This window comes from Dermacentor albipictus, chromosome 1 (genome assembly GCF_038994185.2).
Source record: "Dermacentor albipictus isolate Rhodes 1998 colony chromosome 1, USDA_Dalb.pri_finalv2, whole genome shotgun sequence".
Lineage (NCBI taxonomy): Eukaryota > Metazoa > Arthropoda > Arachnida > Ixodida > Ixodidae > Dermacentor > Dermacentor albipictus.
Window position 1 is genome coordinate 435224938 of NC_091821.1, and position 17150 is coordinate 435242087.

General features: G+C 46.8%; 2 protein-coding genes across 2 annotated transcripts in view; one reads left to right on the top strand and one right to left on the bottom strand.

Annotated features, from left to right (window-relative positions):
- Positions 1-17150, bottom strand: part of LOC135908150 (uncharacterized) — a 171365-nt gene that overhangs the window by 110788 nt on the left and 43427 nt on the right. The window lies entirely within an intron of this gene.
- LOC135907775 (uncharacterized) lies at positions 8875-13282 on the top strand. Its single transcript, XM_065439503.2, has 6 exons — positions 8875-9018; positions 9351-9593; positions 11210-11375; positions 11956-12058; positions 12323-12439; positions 13259-13282. Exons 3-6 carry the CDS (start codon positions 11224-11226, stop codon positions 13280-13282), a joined length of 396 nt encoding a protein of 131 aa, XP_065295575.1. The 5' UTR covers positions 8875-9018; positions 9351-9593; positions 11210-11223.

The following is a 17150-nucleotide window of genomic DNA, read 5'->3' on the forward strand; positions in this document are numbered from 1 at the left end:
AATCGAAGGCCATCTATTCTTTTCGTAAGCGTGGTTTCTACGCTGGCGGGCATCAAAAGGGCAAGCATTGCCGGGAGGTTTGATTTCGGCCGCATTGTATAACCGCACGACAGCCAAAAAATATTTAGAACTGAGGTTGAAAAGCGCGAATAAAATACGGACACAAAAAAATAAACACCACAGACAAGCCGCAGACTATGGCCACAGAAGAAGCCAGTACAACATACCACAGAAGGAGCGTCGTTCTAGACTCTTTGCAAAACTGGGCTCATGGCCTAGAAAATAATATTTCGCGAAGTTGTTTTTCTATATATGGATCCATTTTTCTTGTGCTCATATTCTTTCATAATCTTTTTGACCGCAGAATTTAATTAATTTTTTAGGACACACTAGATCAGGGCTGTCTCTCTTCCTTTCCCAAAATAAGTTATCATTCTCTCTCCGTAGTACTCTCAAACCAGAAATGAAACGACGGAGAAAGACGAGGCCCATTTGGTTTGAATGCGCCTGCTGAAAGATAGTTCATGATATGAGTATTGTGTTTTGGGATTATTTTCATGAGTTGAACATGGCGGCTCTTGGACGTTATCATTCGTTTCATATACGGCGCACGGTGCGGGCATAACAAGTTTGTAGCATTTCGCTGCTGCGATTGCGGGGCAGTGCAATATTCGTGGAGGTACCGTTTGGCTCGCTGTGCTTGGGCACGGAAGTATACCTGAACTAGCGTGAACCGCTTTTCGCACTGCGAGGCGAATCGAGAAAATGGCAAATTAAATATAGATACTGCATAAGAAGGGCCTATGAGGTTGTCTGTAGAGGCTATAGATATATGAGATCTTTGTGAAGGGAGAGAGACAAAAAGGAAGGAAAGACAGGGAGGTTAGCCAGTGTAAAAACCGGCTGGCTACCCTGTGCTGGGGAAAGGGGTAAAGGGAATAAACGGAGAAGGAAGAGGGAAGAAAAAAAAACTAGAAAAATGCACACAGTAACGCGATGTTACGCGTCTTTGTGAAGAGCGCACCAAAGAAAGAACTCTCAAAGCTTCTCTCCGCCAAAGATGATAAGACTTTGATTTGAATATTGTCGATGAGCTTCGACCCTATCGAAGAGAGTCACGGAGGGAGCACAGCTGATGACAAAACCAATCGTGATAGTGCCAGATGCGCATGCAGCCTTAGTCAACAATGCAGGGCGGTGAATGGAAGCTGGTGTAACGGCAGCCTGGCCACATATGTCTGGCATGCAACTCCAGCTGAATAGTATGGGCAGGAGACGAGACAGCGCAGCTGACAGTACAGCTGTTAGGGTCTGCAGCATGACACGGATCATTAGATTGAGATTCCTTCCTGTCTTGCTTCAATGGGGGCAGGAGAGACGTTAAGATTGCGTGCGCATTGCTAAGTTATTTCCCTTTGTTTCACAAAATGAAAATTATAAATTTAAAACTAATTAAAATATTATAAATATTCTTTTTAATGTATTGCCTCTTGTTTCACAACACTAAAATATTACACATTGAAGAGTCCGCTGCGTTTTCTTCACAAACGCGTGCATAAAAAGTGGATTAAAGAGTGGAATGGCAGTTGTCCACGCACCTTGCCCCATGTTAGAAAAAAAAAGAAAGAAAAGATTTCTCACAAGCTTGAGCGGTTCGTGAAAACTAAACACTACCTATCCTGAAAATGGTCACAATATTGGCGAAAATGGTCGGTTAATGACATAATAATATCACCGACGAAAAAATATTGCTATTTCGGGCCCCTGAGCCTATAGTATTACACCGTTTCCGAACGTTTTGCTATAGACTTGTTATATCTATAGACTTGTTATAGCTAATATGATAGTTCTCAAAACTGTCAAAGAGGATGTATCCAACTATACCAGACACCTGTGGCAAGATCACACCCACGGTTACATCATCGCAGACTTTCAATATAGGCTGGCAAGTGTTACTGCTAATTACAAATGCTTTTCGCGGAGTGATTATTTGTGCTCGTATTTAATTCGTTTGGGAACCGAATACTATATTGTAGAGTTATACCATCCCACGGAGGAGGCTAGATCTGCTAGAAAGGCTAGGAGGCGGCAATGGCGCGTTACGTGCACGTAGAAATTTCAGCGAAAACACATTAATATTGAATAATGGCCCTATTTTGTTTAGTACTAACACATGCCATTAAAAGCTCCGTGCGTATTGGCATCATTTCTCCAATGGCATTCGCAGTAGCTCGACGTTGGTGTCTGAGCCCTCGGAATATATGCGAAATACAGAATAAACAGGTCTCCTGGCCGGCTTACCAGTCGAATTAGGAGCGACATGCGGTTTGTTCATATTGCTTGTGGTTGCCCCCCCCCCAAAAGAAAAAATAGAAAAACAAATAAATTACAGGGTGTTCGAGTGCTCCGAAACGCCACAACATCGGCGGCCAGCTTTCGGCTATCTATATGAGACAGCTCCCCGGGCTGATGAATCCGAAGCAGAAAATACTATAGACTGTGACACCAGGACGCTCGATATGCTTTGAAAACGCGAAGTGAGGGATGGGCAGCGGGCTGGGGAAGACCGTTAGTATCACGAAACTTCAGAAAGCCGGCGCGAGTCGTATGTAGCCAGTGTACCTTCCGCCCTCAGCCCCTTATTTTATCGTCCCACCGCTATACAAATCACGTAGATCGCGGAGCGTGTACTCGAAGCGAGACACGTACCACCGGCGCGACAAAGTATACAACGCGCGTGGACCACTGGACCACTGTGGCGTGGACGTGGACCACTGTGGACGGAACACGATCGTGTTCCGTCCACAGTGGTGCACACGGACGCGCTCGGAAACATTCGCGGAGGGGCACTCGCACATCCACAGACATCCACAGAATACATGACAGTCAGAACGAGCGGTTGTAAACACCGGGCAAATGACGCGCGTCGGGAAAGGAAAGCCCCGCCGTCTGACCTTACGATCCACGCAACAAGCTTCCGTGCGAGCTGCATAGACTCCCGAGTTACTGCGTATACGCGTGAGCCGTGCGTTCAAAGGAGCCCCGCATGCCAGCGCCTGACCCCGGAATGCCGCGGCACACCCCTGCGTCGTCCTCGCCGGTGTAGTCGGACCTGCAGTTCTGGGCGGTGTGCGTATGCGTGGTGCCCACACGCGGCACACAAGCGCGACACCACGCACGCACCGTTGTGTGTGTGCGTGCACCTTTTGCGTGCGCTGGAGACGGCACGGACGGTGCAGTAGCACGGGGCACGCCGTCCCCTCCCCGCTGGACAGCCCCGCTATATAGTCGCTTTGTTTCGCGACCGCGGCTGCAGAGGCGATTTTCCCCCCGTGTGTTTCTGTGTGCGTGCGTTTGGAGGGTCCGCGCGCGCCGTGGACTGAGCAGCCCATCCGTAATGGGCTGCTCCGGTGGCGAGGGCCTCCAGCCGCGCTGGCTGACAGGCCGCCTCCCTGTAGTGGTACAGGAGGGAGCCTGCGTGTCTTCGTACAGTGCTGTTGTGTTTTCCCGCATGTGTGTTTTTACAAGCGCCGGCACATGTGCGCGGAAGAGGACCGCCGCTCTTTCGTGGGTCGCCCACCACCAGCGCGCACTGTTTGCACGGCTGCGGAAAGCTGCTTACTTCGCCTATGTCGTCCCGATTATGTCCCCCCCCCCCCCCCCCCACCTGCACACTCCCTCTTTTCGCAGACGCATGGACGCAGCAGCCCCGATTGCAGTATCGACGCTCGAAATTATTCGCTGCTTCGATATGCATGGCATATTTGCACGTATCGTGATGGTCCGTCGTGGCTGAAGGTCGTGCATACGTGTATTGTGGTCGCAGTGCCGGCTATCTGCACTGTTTTGTTGCGCTCTGACGAATAGCGCTGTTTTGAGTGTCCTGTGATGCAGCTCCTCAGGGAGTGTTGAGGCCGATTTGTTGATTGATGCGGGCCTTCCGATACACTGGTTGACTTTTATCTAACACTGCGGCGATTCAGAGTTACTATTATCATTAGCAGTGCAGGAAGGGCCTAATCTATTTAAAAAAAGGAAAGGTAGCTTCGTTTTATTTTTGCTGCATTGCGTGACTGTGTGTTGTACTGATTCCAGACTTCCTTGAACGCTCCTTGAAATATAAAAGCAACAATTCCCCTTACACATCTATGATTACGCATGCAACCCCGAACATAGGTCGACTATACCTTTTCCAGGTTACACTGACTAACTCTGCTTTGAATGCGTGGTACATAATCCTTAACAGCCTTTTCTTTTCTATGTATAAATCTCGGTTATGCGTCGAGAAAACAAATCGAGGGCCGTGCTTTGTGACAACGCGCTCTCTTTCACATCTATTATTATTATTATTATTATTATTATTATTATTATTATTATTATTATTATTATTATTATTATTATTATTATTGCTTCCATTTTCCGTTGTCGCAGATGGTACTACGCCTTCGTTATCGCCATGGTTGCCCACTCGGTGCGTTCGGAGGTAAGAAAAGAAGAACGCAAAACGGAAATGAATCATAAAAAAAGAAAAACCCACGACCCCAAAATTATATTAGCGAAACTTATGCTACGATTAATTAAACGCCTGATTGGTCGTTGCGGAAACCCACGCAATGCCACAGCCTTCAAGGCGTGCACGAACGAGACGCCAGCGACTCGTGAATCTTAAGGTAAGTTTGCTGAATTCGTATACACTAATCTTCCGAGCGGTGTCCCGAAGTACACGGTATAAAAACTGAAGCGCCGCTTGAATTATAATTAAGGCATGTTTGAAATGCGTATACTTTCGTGAATAAATATATACTCGTGCTTGTTTTGTCCACCTCGCCGTTTTTTCTCCCGTTTTTTTTTTTTTCTGTCTGTTACCAGTGTGCTATATTTTCAGTATGCCGCGCGCTGTGTTTTCAGAACGGTACGTGAGTCGGTGTCAAAAGTTCCCGGAAATCTATTTCCTCGAAAAAGCAGGATTTCCCTCCGTTCGGACGTGCTCGGTTATAAATCAGCGGAATACTATGTTAGTCGCACGTACGTATACTGCCTGCGAATATCTTCGCCAGGCTATGTGCCCACTCTCCGCGGAGATTCAGGTTTTTACCCGCTGCCAAAGCTCAGTGACCATGACATTGCAGGCTGCTGAACACGAGGTCGCGAGTTCGATTCCAGCCGCTGTGGCCGCATGGTGATCGAGGCGGCAATGCAAAAAAACGCTCGTGCACCGCGCCCGTCACAGAACCACGGGTCGTGAAATAGTCATCCGTAGTCTCCCATACGGTGTGCCTCGTAATCAGGTCATGGTTTTGGCATGTAAAACCACAGAATCTATTTTCTTTAATCTATCGCGTGCCCGTAAACTTATGACGTCGATATAGTACGTGCGTGGCAAATGCCTATTACTGCCGCATTCTCAACACGCGTGTTCAACCACCCGAACTATACACGAGCTTGTTCAGTGTGTTAGGCAAGCAGGAAGCCACAGAAACGCGTAGACAATTGTTTAGTCACATGATGACGATAAGACTTCATTAAAGTATATGGCTCGTCGGCCTACTGAATAGTCGGCAGAGCCAGTTATTTAGAAATGCTCCCCCGCACGATTACATCATGCAGAGGATACCCGATACTTCACTGTCAGCCTCCGCCGAGTGGACGCGAATATGAACGTGACTGAGTGAAGCGGCCGTGAGCTTGCAGTAGCTGCATGAAATGGAAAAATGCGTGCTTACATTTGATTTCATTCTGACGTTATGCCCCGTGACAACCAGAGCGAATAAAAAATATAAGAGAGGGAGAGAGAAATTAACCGGAGTGAGTACATGAGAGTGGAAACGGGAGTGAGTATACTGTTTGTGTTACCGGACGCGGGTATGAACGCGAGTGAGCCCTAATGAATGTGAGCACACGCGGTCGAGCATGAACGTGAGTTGATGAATGTGAGTCGGCGTGAGGAGAGTGGGTGAGTTTTCTCGATTAGTGTGACTGGACATGAGTGTGAATGCGAGTGATTGCGTATACCGAAAAAAAAAATTGTGAGTTAGTATGAGTGAGGTCCCACTTATTATGCCGACCTGTGATCACGCTCGGTACGAGACGCGTACTCATTTGAGTCATACGGGGCCCGTGTGCTTTGGAAAGAGACTTCTCGACTCTCGGAAGCTTTGGTTCCGGAAGTCGTACGGCGACCGATATGGCTGTGCTAGATTTCAAAAGACGCGCATTAGGAACTTCCTGACTTTATATTGAAGTTTGCCAACAACTCCAATATCCTCCCCCCCCCCCCCCCCCAGAGTGAAAACTCGCCACTGGTTAACCTCTCTGCCTTTCTTCTCTTTCTTTTTCTCTTCATTCTCTTTCTCTTCATATTTTTTTTTCTTGAAGTGACGAGTCTGACGCCTGTCCCACGAGCACATCTTATCGCCGCGCACGTGTTGCATGTGTCTGACAATAGCAGAAAAAAAAAAAACTAGCGCTTTCTCGTATCGTTTCGTAGACCGTTCTATTTCACAGCTACATCTTCAATTTGCTTCAATTCCCTCTTTGCTTGCTCGCTCGCTCGTTGATTCCTTCCTCCTCACGTCTCACAGGCGAGGGGCACACGTCTTTCGTTCCACGTCTTTTGTTCACACGAATGCCGCACAGCACAGCAACCTTTCTCGTTCTCATAAACAGTCCTCTGCCCCTTTTTCGGCATGGTGCCTGGCCCACTTCATGTCTGCACTACATGCCCGCTCGCCCAACTTTTGCCACCCCGTACGGCAACGCGGGCGCTACGAAGTATGTATGCTGTTGCAAGTACGTGTCTCCGAGTTATCTCTGGCACCCCCCCCCCCCCTTTGGATTCCTTAATGTGCACCAAAAACACGGCATACGAGTGTTTCTGCATTAGGTCCCCAATAATGTTGACTGCATGTAGCTGTCGGGACTCGAACCCGCGATCTCGCGTTCCGCAGCAGCGCAACGCCTCGCTCGACAGACCCGACCGCGGCGTGTGTTGTGCCTCCAACCAAGCCCGCAGCCATCGAGTGGGCCAACCACATGTACACGCACTGCGAGAAAATGTCGTTTGTCACCTTTCTATACGTCTCGTTGCTAAAACAGTATAGAGAAGCGCGAAACGGGGCGTGCATTTTTTTAAAACAAACTCGTGCGCACGTACGCGTCACTGGGCACAACCAAGCGGGCCAGCTTTAAAGCCTGTGCGCTCGAAGGTAAATCTGCTGCGCGAGCGCAGGCGGAAAAGAAAGAAAGAAAGAAAGAAAGAAAGAAAGAAAGAAAGAAAGAAAGAAAGAAAGAAAGAAAGAACAAACTGTGAGCTCCCACGGACGTGGTGCCCTTTGGTGCCGTGTCTGCGGATTTCATAGTTTTCTTTCCCCAAAGTACACCTCGCCAATGCGGCGGCGTGTACCGTTCCGCCGACGCTGATGCCTGCGTGCGCGCGCGAGCGCTCGGAGCGTGCCGCCCCTTTCTTCCGCATTGTGCTTCGCGTGTGCGAGCGAGGACGTGCGAACCTGGTGTTTCGCGCTCGCACAGCGCGCGGCCATTTCACACAGACTCGAAACGCCATGTCTGCGCGCACGTACGAGCACGGACACTCGAGAGAGAGAGAGAGAGAAAGGGGGGGGGAGTGAGGGAAAGGGGGTAGTGGTATAAGGGCGGCCTAAGTAGGTCTGTGCAGTATTGGATGGAAACCGGTGCTGGGAGGAAGGTTTGGTACTTGCGGCATACATTGTGTCGCATGCATACGATGTGTCCATCGACAGGCACGGCACTGCGCGACGTGAAAGCGTGATAGCCACTTTTCGCGGCAAATGTAAGAGCCAGATGCCCGACTGCGGTTAAAGAGGAACTTGACTGGGAAACCGGAGCGTTGCGATGACGAAGCAGTAAGCAAGAGAACGCATATACTAGCGCTAACTTACCAGTACTAAACTTTCTATGGCACACCAGGTAAAATGTGTGCGAACACATTGCGCATGTTGCGCGATTAAACAAAGAAACAAACATCGAGGGCACGTGTCTAACTATCATAAGTGCAGTTGAATTCTTTATCATGAAGTGATAAGAACGGTTGGGACTTCGGATTTACTTTTGACCGGCTGGGGTTCTCCAACGTACACCCAATTCTAAGTACGCGTTCGTCTTTTTGCATTTCCTCCCCATTGAAATGAGGCCGCTGTGTACGGGATCGAATCCGTGACCTTGAGTTCTGCAGCACGTCGTCCACTAGTCTACCATGGCTGCCTCTGAAATCTCTCGGCCAGTTAGGTATTTGCGATCTAATAAAAGCAGTGCAAATAAAACCATATACTATATATGTATGAAAGAAAGGAACACGCATACAAAGCGCTGGGTCTTTAGCCTCACGCGCAGCAGATGTAGAACAAGTACAGGCCCGCTATTTGTCCTATGCCCACGAAGACAGGGCAGTCTTCTGTTCATCCGTCCTCTTTTCATGAGCTTTACCATAACACTAGTCGCAAGCTGCGTTGCTTGGATTCTCTCAGCTGGATCATCTTCTCGGAGCCGAATCTCTACACTTTAGCCTCACCATTCTCGCTCCACAGGTCAATAGATTCATTTCCCAGTTGACATTGGGCGCAAATATTAAATAAAATGTCAGACGTTGCTTCCGCAAACTCTATACATAACCTACGTTTTGTTATTGCTGATGTACACTGTAAAAAATTGCGTTTTTTTTACGGCAAATATGCCGTAAAATATGCCAAATCTATACCGTAAATTAGAAAGCAGTGCCACCACTGTTAAAAAGCTTCGAGAGCCTGGAGAGGGACGAAGAGAGAGGAGGTTAGAGAGAAGAAGGACGAGCTGCGCGGATGCTCATTGGCGCGCCGGCCGTTCGCGGCGCGCGAAACGCGCATGCGCGAAGGCATTAGCGCGCGCTGTAGAAGGCAAGACGCACGCTACAGCAACTTCGGCCGTCCCGACGCCGCAGCTTTGGAGCCAAGTGGAAATCGTACAAGTGCACGCAAAGAAGAACGGTTAGTCGCCTTGTAAGTGCAGGTAGGTCGAGTCATTATGCACGGGTCAATGGTGTTCTGCGAAGCGTATGCGATCTTGTTTGAGTGTTGAGCTAGCGGTTGAGCTTGCCAAGTCTGCGGTGTCGCCTGCGGAACGCTTCCGCACCACTCTTCGGCTTCGCCATGTTTGCTTTCTCCCGCTTTTGATTTAAACGGGTTTGGCACATTCATTGACTTGCGCACGTGGTAGTGCTGTTGCAAATTGTTCGCTATCCAGTCTGAGCACTACACGTGATGCAGTGCTCTTCGTCACTTTTGCATGCTTTCGTGAGCCCGCTGCCGCCTTTGTTGTGAGCGTTGTGGCCTTGTTCGCAGGTCGCGGCGCGGCGGCGGAAGCGGGCGTTGCAGCGCCATTGGGGAAGTCGAGGTGGTTCACGTTGCGGCTTCCTCAACTATGTTTCTCTTCTCCGCCCGTCACCGCAGGAACTCCGGACGTTCTCTCTTTGGGGTGCTCGCATGCCACGGACTGTGTGCGACGCATTTGCAGCCATGTCTCATTGTAAGACAGGTTGATTTGATTTGAGGACACACCGCTTTCTCCCTGCATAATCGCAGCAGGTACGTGCATTCAACGTATATTTGGCATTTCGTTGGCGATAAATGGTGCCTAAAAGCTTCAATTTTAATTGGATAAAGAAGTTGTAATGTAGCAGCCGTATAGCCCCGAGTGTTTTGAAGATTTACTTTAACGAATTACATGAGGCACTTGCAGTTATGGGCTGACCTATTACGCTGCCATGCTACAGAAAGCAGGCAGTAGTGATGATTGCACCGTTGTACAGGCCTCTTTTATTTACGGAACGGCAGACCAATAAAATTTGGTGTTCACAGTCTAGTTATTCAGAAAAGAAGTCAATATAATGCGAAATGAACGTTAAGACGGTGTAATAAACTAAAATATGTAACTTTTGTTCTCTTTTTTATACCAAGTATAGTGATAGGAAAATTAGGGCTAGTTATTGTTTTAGACTGGCGCATTTTTGGAAATATCTAACGCAAGCACCTAGTTCGAAATATTAGGCTGGAAATGTTGGTGCCAAGTACATCAGCACTGCATATGGTTCTACAACTGAGACCTCCATATACAAGGGTTTACAAACCAATATGGAATGTTGGTATACTTGAAGCCGATATTTCAGGGCAAGTGTTTTAAACCGCATGCTCTCTCTCTTGAATTTTACAAATACTGACTTGCAATAAATATTCACTGGGACCATTTCTATAATTTCCACATAAACCGTGAAACCTGTGATGAAAAATATAACTAATGACTTCCTGTGAATATCCTATGCTGTCAGTATGTTAGTGTCTCATTATGTTAACGACAGAGCTTACTACACAACAGCGAAAATTAATATTTAGTACTAGGTTTTCTCAGGACAGTTCAGCAACAAAATGCAGCCAATATGTGTTATTATTCCCTTTAAACAGTGATCTTCGTGTGCACCATGTAGGGAAGCATGAGCATGCTATATAGTTAATTTGACTGAAAACAAGTGAAAGAGCATACATTTGATCACTGAGCCTGTTTTTTTTTTTGCTACATGCAAAATTTTGGTTGCTGGATTGCAGTTTTAATGTTCTTCCAGATATTTTATATAGCAGTTCCATGGGTTACGCAGTCTGCCAACTACATGGACATATCCTTAATATTCAGTTCATTTTCTGGTTGCTTTCTGTTATTCAGTATGCTGCCAGAGAGCCAGTATCTGCATTTTTTATGTGCCAGCAGTCTTCACAAGTAACTGTATAGCAATGGCTTGTAAACCGCTAACTGTATGCAAATGAGTCATAGTCAAGTATTAAAAAAATCGGGTCAAATTTGTCGCAAATTTATGTCTTTGAATGGGTATGCACATGGTACACGCTCTTTTTGTTCGAGGATGCCTATAGTTTCACTTCTCTTTATTTAAATACTCTTGATAACTTTGCCCAAAATAGTTTTCAAAAGCCATTTATAGTTTCTTTCCCGCAACACTATTTTGTGGTTTAAACAAAACTAAAGACCTGCTGGTTTAGGAACAAGTGGCACACACACTCAGTGAAAATTAGAAAGTGCCCTAGAACGTAACTTTTGGAATGCATATACTTTGCATACGACTGGTAAAGAACAGTTGATGCAGCAGTCAGCCCTATCATGTAAAAGTGACAAGTACTCTTCTCATTTTGTTTAGGTGATGACATCTGGATGCCTGAAGAGTACCTATTGCTTGTTGATGGCCATGTTGTGGCAGCAGCAAAGATGTTCAAGCAAGCATTCCGCATGCTGTTTGCAGCTTACTGCTGCTTCCACATTTGTTATGCAGAGAAGGCGTCATGCACACTTGAATTCATACAAAGGTACATTTGATTTTCTGTTTATGCTTGTATTTGTTTTACATCATGCGCATTAATAGCATATATTTTACTGGCCTTAAAAGAACGAAACTGTATACAAGCACCTTTAACAGTGCTGTGGATATTGTAAATTCAGTGTCCTAGCTTGATAAAAGAAATTGACGGTAGTTGGCAGCAGGAACCAGCAGACATTGCTTCTGTGTAATCAAAAATAACACTGGACGATTTGAAGCTTAGTCCACTTTTTTCAGCTTCATAGTACACGTCTGTAAAGCTGAAAAATGTTGAGGCCTAAGTTTCAAATAACACAAAAGTAATGCGTTCCGGTTCCTGCTGCGAGCTACCATCAATTATTGGAGTTATTCGGAAGGTCAAGCTGCTCCCATATTTATAGCAGCGAGATTTATATTCAGTTTGCAAGCCCCCAAGGTAATAAGCAGGTCTAAAATATCCATAGGTAAAATGTGTTCACATTAAAGAATAAAAGCACTTTAGAGATTTGTTGCATCTAAAAGCAAAACCCATCTGTGGCTTTCTTCTATGATGAAAGTCAGTCAGACCTCCCACGTGCACCTTACACCAGATGCACCTGTATGATAAAAGTCAAAAGTCACATCTCCTGGGTGTTAGGTGGAGAAACGGTGCACGAAAATCGGGGACAAGACGAGAAGTACACAGCAGGCGTTGTCGGTTACTAGATTTTTTTTTTGCGCTGTTTCCTATTCAACTTTCTCATAAAACAACTTGTCCAACTTTGAATCCTTTCGTAGGCTGGTGTTCTTTAAAACAAAAAAAATGTATTATTTGTATGTCATGCTTGAAATCAGCGTGAGCTGTGGCATTAAAAATATTCCAGATTATCCGAATCATTTCTTTAATGCCGTTATATATAGGCTTTATTGCAATTTTGCCTGCCTTCTCTTTAATGGGGGAGGGGGGGCGGCATTTAGGGCATTTTCGGCATAAACCCAGACCGTGGACGGAAGGGCAAAAAAGGAAATGTGGCGGTCAGCAAGAAAGTTCTTGCCTTGGTGCAGCGCATTACTGAGTGTGAATGGAATGTCCAGGTAAGTCTGCCCCATATACCTGCCTTCTATGTTTTGTGCTTTGAAAATATGTGATAAGTCATTCTACCTTTCATAAAATGCAAACCACTCTTTTCAAGAGCACTCACATTCTGTGTAAGCAACTCTTTATAGCATTTGGAAGCCTACTGAATCTTTCTTTTTACTTTGCCCCACAGCATGGACTAGTTGACCATACACAGGGATACTTTTTCGTCTGCCAAGCAGCCCAGAACCTTGCAATGCGAACTACAGAAATGGTTCCCTTTCACCAAGTCATCTACACAAGAAATTATTTTAAAGCTACGTGAAGTGCAATAAAGTGTTTTGAAACATTTGTTGTTCATTATAAAACATCACTGGATGTTTCCCAGTATAAAGTTTTCATTCTGTATCAGTGGTGCTTCAAAACGTGAGCTGGCCATTACAATAAGTTAAGCTCCTCGCTTACTTTATTTGTATTTGTTCCGTTGACAGCGCTGATATTTTGTAGCGATGCCTTTTCTGATTCTGTACTTTCTCGTGCTTGGCCATTGGTCAGAGCGACGGTGTGCCCTCATTATCAATAGGATCAGACAGCCATTTGTGGTGGATTATAAGAATAGCAAAGAATAAGGCATCGCTACAAAATAGTGGCCAGGAGTATGGTGCCCCTAATTACCTGCAAATTACTGGCAGCTGTCTCAGTATATTGCATATTTTCTCTGATATGGTATTTGCACTGCACTGGTGCTTAGTTGTGTTGCAGCCTATTTCAGCTTCAGTCAGTAAGTGCGATATATCTCTTTCTCTTTCACTCCCCATTCCCCTCCCCACGCGTAGGGTAGCAAACTGGACTCAGTCTAGTTAACCTCCCTGCCTTTCCGTCTTCCCTTCTCTCTCTCTCTCTATCTTGTTGCAGGAATGGGAGAGTTCCGCATCCCGACTACCCTGACTAGAACATTCAGATTTGGAACAGTCAGACCGCGTGAAACAAGCGATTAAAAGTACAGCACGCGAATATATTGTTTTTAAGGGACAGTATGTTCAATATTGAAATTAAAGATTCAGTTGTGCAGCGTCTAGCTTCATTTTCGCCGGCGGAATTGATGCCGTAACGGTGGTATTTAATAGCAAAGTAAAACAACTGACGAGTGATTTTCAGGACGAACTGTAAAATTTACTGGCGGTACCCGTAAAAAAATTACGGGTCTGCGTTATTTTTACTGGAAAGGTGTGAATTTCACGAGCAAGGCCCGTGACTAAAAATAACTGAGATCCGTAATTTTTACAGGAACAAGTTGGCAGCGAAAACTGACGGTCGAATTCCCGTAAAAACAACGGACGATTTTTTACAGTGTAGGTATAACCTTTTCACAAAGTGCAATTCTCTTCGTAAAGAACAGTTGATTTCCTGGTATGTATAATTGCTTTTCTTTGATTTTGTTGTGCATCCCAACGGGCCTCGTTAAAGCTGCTTCGTTCACGGTTGTTTGTCCTGGGTAATGCCCGCCCAGTCTTTTATGGTACTAGAGCGAATGAATGAAGTCCTCCTTATCGAATGGTTAGCACGGGACTTGGCTGCCAACTTTTGTTAGTCTCACAAATTTCCAGTACAAGCCTCCCTCTTCCAAGTACCACCTCTACATAGAATTTCTGCCGCGGTCATTTAATGACTGTAGACATTCGTGTGGTCTTGGTACGAACCTTTATTAGCTGCCAACGGGTATTTTATACAAGCAAAAGAACTATGCATGCGTTTCGCATTACACGACTAAAGAAGTAAAGAGTGATCATTCCGTAATTATTCAGAAAGCTCCTATAATAAATGCAGTCACTTCACCCTTAGCATGCGCAGCATTTACCACACGTGCCCTATTATCTCCAAATATAATGTTACCGCCAATCCTCCTGGGAAGGCTGGGCAAGTTCTGTAAGCGTTCCATAATAAGTACAAAATGACAGTGTTCAGCACTCGGTGCAGCTTCATCTCCTTTAGCCGCCAATCAGCCCACTTACTTTGAAGAGTTTCCCGCACCTCACCTCTAACAGGTTCCCTCCTTCCTATCCGAATATAAACACGGCGAACGTTCGAATTCTCTCGGGACACCGCGAAAACGTGCATACGTCAACGCTTTCGCGTGCTTACATATCTAGTCACACCACAACAGCTTCACTGTGAAAGGTGCCGTTGCACGCTATTGCCGAGTCCGTGCCAGTTCGTCGATAGCGTACGCTGTCCGAAGCGCCGCGGTCCTCGGCGTTGCACAGGCCGCCAAGCGAAATGCCATCGCGTCCAGCCGACCACGGCGGTGGGAAGCCAGCGGTCGCGCTCTGCTGGCGCGAGACTAACCCGCTTTAAGCGCCGGCCCACGCCGAATGGCACCGCGCGGCTGCTGCTGTTCGTGGGACGCGCGAGGCCGTCGCCGCACTTTCCGCTCGCACCGATGCGCAGCGGTCCGTGGGCGGCGACACCGTGCGCGCGAAGGGCGCAGTCGCGCTGCATGTGTAGCGCGACTGCATGCGTTGATCGGTCGCGAACTTGGCAACCAGCGATCTATAATGCAAAAGGATAGACAGTTGGGCGAGTTGGTACGGTAACATGATCTTGGCTTGTAGCGCGAAGTGAACACGGACACAGAAAGGAGCGCACAGGACGAGCGCTAACTCTCACGACTAGTTGACAACTAGACACGACTAGTTGAGAGTTAGCGCTCGTCCTGTCTGCTCCTTTCCGTGTTCACTTCGCGCTACAAGCCAAGATCATGTAACCAGCTATCTCACGCTGCGTAGAAGACGGTCGAGTCTTTCCACCATAGACGCAGTTTGAGCAATGTGCACTTGAAGGGACAATGTAAAGAGCAACGCTGAAATGCGTTTGGCGTTGGCAAATGGTACGCAGGTATAGGGTGAAATGGAGTGGTTCGAAGCAGATGTATGCGTATACGGCTACTTCAATTCACTTATGGGGAAAATATAAATTCGCTTAAGGGAAACAAAAAAATTCACAGCCATATCACTCGGTGAAGGCGGATGATCAGCGGAGCTGTATATATATGGTGATAAATATCTTGATACTAAATATGTTGACTGAAAATACAAGACGCATACCACAATCAATTTCGTTTTGTCGCGATTTTTGTTGTTGTGTTATTAAATTGCATACTCAATGCCTTTTTTTATTTTTTTTGTTTTTTTTCGTTTGCTTTTTAGATTTATTATTTGGTCACCAAGGTGACTATCGCTTTATGATCGCTGTGATATACGACCAGTGGCTCTGTGGCGACACTGGAAAGGTTCTTGGCCAATTTGAGGTCCATACACGACCGATGAAACGTCGTGGGCACACTGATGTTTGCATAACAATGAATGCGGAACCTTTCCAAGAGAAACGCCACGAACCACTTTCCGACTGGCCGAGACACGACTAGGTTGAAATCGCCCATAATTACGATGAGAGTGGAGTCGGTAGGGGTGATGCAACCAAAGGTGCATACGCTTGCCGTTTGCAGCACGATCTTCGTCCGTGCCGCCTGCCGTTGCCGCGCAAATTCTCGCTTCTGTTCACGACGGTGTTCTTCGTAGGCCCGCTGTACTTGCGCCGTCGTCACCGCACGCGGTCTATAAATTTTACGGGTGGAAGGGAACTGAGATAAGGAGGAGGAGGAAGTAAAGAGAGAATGCTGGGATGTTGTGTGATTTGCCAGTAGGGTCCATGACATCAAACCGCAATCTATAGTAAACAGTGTCTACAACGGTTTTACTTTTTCATTACGATATTTTTTTTTCTATCATAATACGTTTTGACGCTTCTCGCGATTAAACGCAGCTGGTGCATACCCGGCGATACGCTTTTGCTTTATGTTTTAGCTCCTTTAGCTCTGGGGTGGCCACCATCCTCTTTGCCTGCGCACACAAACCGCCAGAATCTGACGTATAACAGCTCCGCTGTAATAAACCCGGTAATAAGAAGGACTCTTTCAAACCTGACTCTTCACATCATTTGTGCGTCATGCCAACCCATGACAACTTTTGTCGTCTGCAATACTACAATGTCCCAGCCCACACGTTCGTTATTGAGAAGTTTTCTCGCTCGATTTGTAACTCAACGACACTGTTTCTTTGTTTTTTGTTTTTTTTTGCTTCGACGGAAAATTAAAATAAGCATAAATAATATTTTCATAACAGCTGGGACAGGTGTCTGCAAAACTTTAGCCACAATTCCACGATATTTTCTTCTTTATATCTCTTGTCGGTAGTGGTTACAATGACAAATCGTTCGCAAGCCAAACGCTTTACAACGCAGGGAGATTCGCATAATAGAAGGAGCTCGGCAGTGCAAACAGCTCCTTAAAGGCTCTCGGGCGACACCGTCAGCTGTACAACACGCCCACGGACACGCCGAAAGCGAGTGTCACGCTGGGACGACAAACAAAGCAATCGCGGGCATGGCCATCTTCAAGAAAGAGACCGCGAAAGGGCGGCTCTGAGCTCGCCCCACCGCGGAGACCCAGAAGTAGAGAAGACGGCGGGGTGCTGTTTGTGCCCCCTCGAAGTGTAAGAACACAATGTGTACGTGCGCGTGGCCGTTTGCCGTGAACACACACACGTACTTCAACGGCCGCGCCACTATGGAGTAGGTCCACAGCGGGCTACTGCGAGGTCTCGGAGACAGGCATGGCTCTCCTCTCGTTGGCCATGCAGCGCGAGCGTCACGATTCACGGTCGGCGGGAG